At 30.9% G+C, this 5,276-nt stretch overlaps 1 protein-coding gene across 1 annotated transcript in view; it reads left to right on the forward strand.

The window, feature by feature from the left end:
- The first annotated feature begins 2,161 nt into the window (after nucleotides 1–2,161).
- The window catches only part of LOC106478025 (glycosylated lysosomal membrane protein A-like), an 18,599-nt gene continuing 15,484 nt past the window's right edge, over nucleotides 2,162–5,276 (forward strand). Inside the window, exon 1 of the mRNA XM_013938532.2 lies at nucleotides 2,162–2,723. Within this exon, the coding sequence (XP_013793986.1) occupies nucleotides 2,610–2,723 (114 nt within the window). The 5' untranslated portion in view covers nucleotides 2,162–2,609. The remainder of the gene's footprint in view (nucleotides 2,724–5,276) is intronic.

The raw sequence follows: 5,276 nt of genomic DNA on the forward strand, positions 1-5,276 counted from the left end.
TCCCTTCTAGTATTAAAAAAGCATTACACGCCGAATGCGTGTCTCGTTGTGTGCCATCGCTATAAGGGATTAGGGTATACTAAACTTTATATAGGTTACACTAGTGTGAAGTTTAGGCGGTTCGTTTAACTATTATACGTGATATACGCTGTTTTTTTTTGGGGGGGGGATGAAAGTGTTCCAAAATGCGACATTAATTTCTTGACGACCTAATGTATAAGCACAATTTTTTTTACATCACAAAAAACAAGGGATTCAGCCGAACCCCCACCCCTGTGCGCGCATGTGTATCGATTAATAATAATGTATACGGGTGCCTTGAAGTTCATAATGTCACAAGTATTGAGGTACGCTGTTTACATTATGAAGATTGTTTATTTTTTGTAATGGAGTATGAAAAACTACATAGTTGTTATAGGTTTTCTCGGTGTTTAGACACAGCATAAAACTAACTAGTACTTTATGATTTATCTATCGTAACAAACTCTGACGAATTACAAAAACAAAAAGAGAACCGAGTCTTTCTTATATTCAAAATAGGACATGTTTGAAGCTGAACTTTGATTTGGACGTTACTTTTATATTTAATTTATTAGTCTTACCGATTCTTCAGCAAAAACAACAGCAAACAATTTTAAAAACATAACATATTAAATTATTTTGACATCGCATGACATATTATCGAAAGAAATAATTCATTTTACTGAATGGAATCAGTTCACGATTGACATGTAGTGGTTTGGGCGTGCGTGTAGAATAATTCTTAATGATTCAACGAAATATAAAAGTATCCTTTATGACTAAAAGAAATTGATTCTATATAGTATTGTGTCATCATACAAAAAATGATTGGGCTTAGATAGTGGTTAACGTGGTGGGGTGTAGATCCTTGAATCCATGGCTTGAGTTCCGGTACTGCAAAAAAAAAATGTTCTGTATTTTTGGGCCATGTGTGTGTTGTAGGAGAGACAGTTAAATCCCACTATTTGATTAAAGTAACTCAACTGTTGGCAGTAAATGTCGTTGAGTCGCTGCAACCTTATGTGAGAAAAGTTTATTCTATTTTGCTTCCCACAACTAATGAGTTATAAAAGATAAATAACATAATATGCGTCTTCCTAAGATGTTTTATACCTCATAAATAATTTGTCAATTTGAAAATATAAAAATTATTTATCAACAATAGAATTAAATATAAGAAAGTAGAGCGAGGTTTGACTCTGTGGTAAAGCTCTGAATTTAAGAGCTGGCGAGCCTCGTCGGAATCCATATGATAGCCTAAAATATTCCCTGCTCAGTAAAGTAACAGTCAATCATTTAGTGTGGATGGTGGGTGTTAAGGTGCAGCCGACTGGCAGTAGTTCAAAATTGGGGACGGCGACAAATAGCCCTAGTAGCTTTGTCATAAATACACAAATTGCACTACAAATAAAGAAAACTAATTATTACAGGTGAATGAATCATCTGTTTAAAAAATATTTGAGTGCGTTAAACATATCAGGGGGAACAATTAATTCCAAGTAAAGACACAATATATTAATATATGTTTGGTAAAAGTCACCTAAGTACTTTGTTTAAATGTGATTCGCCTACATTTATAATAATACAACAATTTGTATTTATTTTCATTATTAAATCTGTGACTTATTCAGTATGACAGAAGTCATAGTCAGTTAGGCACATTTCACAAGCTTTGAAAGATTTAATTAAAGGATCAATAGATTTGTTTGTTTGTAATTAAGCACAAAGCTACACAATGGGCTATCTGTGCTCTGCCCACCACGGGTATCGAAACCCGGATTCTAGCGTTGTAAGTCTGCAGACATACCGCTGTGCCATTGGGGGGCGGATCAATAGAAAAGTACAATATTAGCAACCTTTACAGCAGGCAAGATTACAGATTTTTAAAACGTTTCGACCAATAGTATCGGGGCATCATTGGGTAAGTTATATTAAATAAAAAGCAACTCTTACTTGATGATGACCCAATAATATGGATGAAACATTTTAATAATTGAAATAAGAATTTTCCTAATGTAAAAGTTGCTGTTATTGTATTTTTCAATAAATTAATTATTCAGTTCGGTAGGTTCCTCACTAAACGTTAAATAAAAGATTGCAGATTTGTTCACCAGATGGTCTTGTCACGTGACTGGGATTAAAACGGTGCATGTAATTTTAATGTCACTGTCAGGCCTACACTTAATATTTGGTTTAGATAGATTTATTGTTTAGGTTTTACATAATTAAGCTTAACAGTATGTATAGTTCGAAAGAATAGGTTTTGTTGAAATCGCATTTATTTTGTCTCACTAATTTTTAGCCAGCGCCTAGCGACACTAAAGTAATACTAAAAATATTATTTCTCACCCTGACCTGTTTGAAGCTGAACTTTGATTTGGACTTTACTTTTATATTTAATTTATTAGTCTTACCGATTCTTCAGCGAAAACAACGAACGGATCCAATTATTAACTTAAACATTTGTTAGTCCTATGGTTTCTATGCTGAGGTGTAAACAAATTTCATTGTTTGGTTCAAATATTTAGTTTTTACTAATTGTTCGCATTTCAATTCAAATAACATAAAATTAGATTGAAGTTTTCAAAATGTTTTTCCAAAAATCTCTACTGCTAGTGACGTCAAAACTGGCATTATTGGTATTAGTAATATTGGTCTCAAGCAGTGTAGGACTAGGAAACAAGGGAAAGTTGACACGAAAGGTAAGTGTAATTATTTGTTATTGAAATAGGGTTATAGAATAGTGTTAAAATATTTTCACACAAGTGCATGATAGATAAATTCTCTAACCTTTCAACACTTGTTGCAAGTTCCCCAAAATTACTGAAAAAGGCACTTGGTTACATGAAAACTACGTATGGTTTCTTTCGAAAAACATGTTAGTATATACAGTAGATGAAAAATGTAGATTGTTCACATGTATCAAAAAGTATGTAGGTGTAAATTCCAGATCCTGGGAGCTACATTTCATTTAGTTTTGACATTTGTTGAGTGACACCAACTCAAATGAGCCAAATGGCTTTTTGTTATGTTATTAAGATCAGTAAAAATAAAATACAGATTATCAAGAACAACTACAATTTGAAGAACATAAAAAAAGAGATTGTTAAAATATAACTTAAATTACTGGTACTATTAGAATAGTATCTTTTACAACAAACTACAACTGATAAAAGGCACTAAAATAAACTTTTGTTTTAACCAACAAACATTCACACATTTATAGTAGTAAATATGTTTAAACTGCAGTTTTTATATATATATATTTTTTAATTTTTTGGTCCTATCTTGCTGTTAGTGTTAGCTAAAACTTTAAAAATCCAAACAGTTTAAAACAGAAGTATCTAGCTTGGCATTTGGTTGATGAACCCACAGTTCCTTCTTACATTAAAAAAAAAATTATATATTAGTTTGTTAAACTCTAAGTTTCCATAAATTTATGTTATATTCAAAATAATATACTAGGTGTCCTGGAAAAAACTTGTATCCTAAGTTTTTGATTACAGTTTTGTGTAGCATAACACAGGCAGATATCTAAAGTACAAAAAAAACTAGAAACTGCATAGCTTCAGAACTTTGTAATCACCAATAGGGTAACAGAATGCATATAACCATTTAGATGTTTAGAAATGTAAAATTTTGTACTCAGGAAGATAGGATGTGGAAATTTGGACAAGACTTTTTTTATGTGAGAGGAACATTGATTTCATGAAGAAACAGAGAAAGATTTGGATATTGTTGATAAAATCCTAAATCCCTCTGGCAAGTGTTTAAATGTAAAAAGAGAAAATAGGATACTTGGTTCTATTTACTGGAATTTTGAAATTAGAAAAAGGTTATTGTAGCCTTGTACAATGTTCTGATGAGGTCTCATTTGGAATGTTTTTTACAGTTTTGATCCCTTTACCACAGGATTGCTACAAATATGGGTTACAGGAAAGATTCTTGGTTTAAGTCATTTAAAGTATTTAGAAAGGCTTAGAATTTTGGTCTTGTTTTCTTTATAGAAAATAAAGAAATCAAACAAGACTTGATTGAGGGTTTAGAATTGAGTATTATATTGTTTTTGAGTGAGTTGTATGTATGTGTGATGGAGGGAATATGCTCTGATTTTAAAAGATTGGTTTGACTGCACATTTTATATTTATTCTTAACTATTGTTAGGAAAATTACTGTTGAATTGTTTCAATGAACATTTGCTAGTATGTGATACTTTAAATTTATGGCAGATATAACTACTGGTGGTCAATACACTAAAGCTGTTTCCTACTACCCTAAACAATATCTTAAGGAACAAAAGTGTAGACATGGAAGTTTTAAAAAAGGTTGTAATAATTCATATTTTGTGAAACTTCTAAACCAATAACCTGTAACTAGAGTTATTGTTGAATTTCTCATAAAATTTAATTAATTTTGTGTGTAGTTTAAACCACCTCAATTAAGAAAAATGTGAGAGAGTGTATGATCTTTATCTATAAAATCCCATAATGATGAACATATACTATTGTATCTAATGAGCTGGAATTAGTAAATACTGAGGAAAAAAATCCCCCCCCCCCCAATAAGTTTGCTAAGCTTGTTCATGATAGTTGCTGCTTGGAAAAGCATGAAGTTGTTCATGAAATACTTTAATCTTTCTACTGTTGCATCTTCAAGACCTTTAACACTCTCTTCACATTCAATGGAATTGGTAATGATTATGCGTGGATTGACACTGATCCTCTCTCTTTGATAACACTCTTTGAGACCACTTATCATAATTAACAATTCCTTGGCCATAGCATTTTTAGCACTGGCAGTAAATCTGTATTTATATGGTGTTTTATGTATTTTTGGAATCCAAAATAATTTATGTATAACATTGTTTGATTCACTCAAACATACCTCGTAGTCTGATAAAACTGAAAAGTGTTTATTTATGATACTTCCTATATTAGTTAATAAACATGTTAAAACTGAAATAAGAAGTATCATAAATTAACACATTCATTTTTTTTATGTTATTATAAAATATACAGCATTTTAAAAATGAAAACAAAGTTGTTAGCTGCTTTATCTGTGGGAGTGATGACATCCCTACTATGTAAATAATCTAAATGATCTATAACTTCTTTACCTATGATGCTCATTGTTAATGATGTATTTCTTTAAGTATATTATGCATTTATTGATTTTGTTGTTAACTTTATTTACCCTGGTTCTAAATAGGATTATTGTAAAATTCTCTTTTTTTTTTTTTTTTTTTTTTTTTTTTT

This window comes from Limulus polyphemus, unplaced genomic scaffold (genome assembly GCF_000517525.1).
Source record: "Limulus polyphemus unplaced genomic scaffold, Limulus_polyphemus-2.1.2 Scaffold173, whole genome shotgun sequence".
Classification (NCBI taxonomy): domain Eukaryota; kingdom Metazoa; phylum Arthropoda; class Merostomata; order Xiphosura; family Limulidae; genus Limulus; species Limulus polyphemus.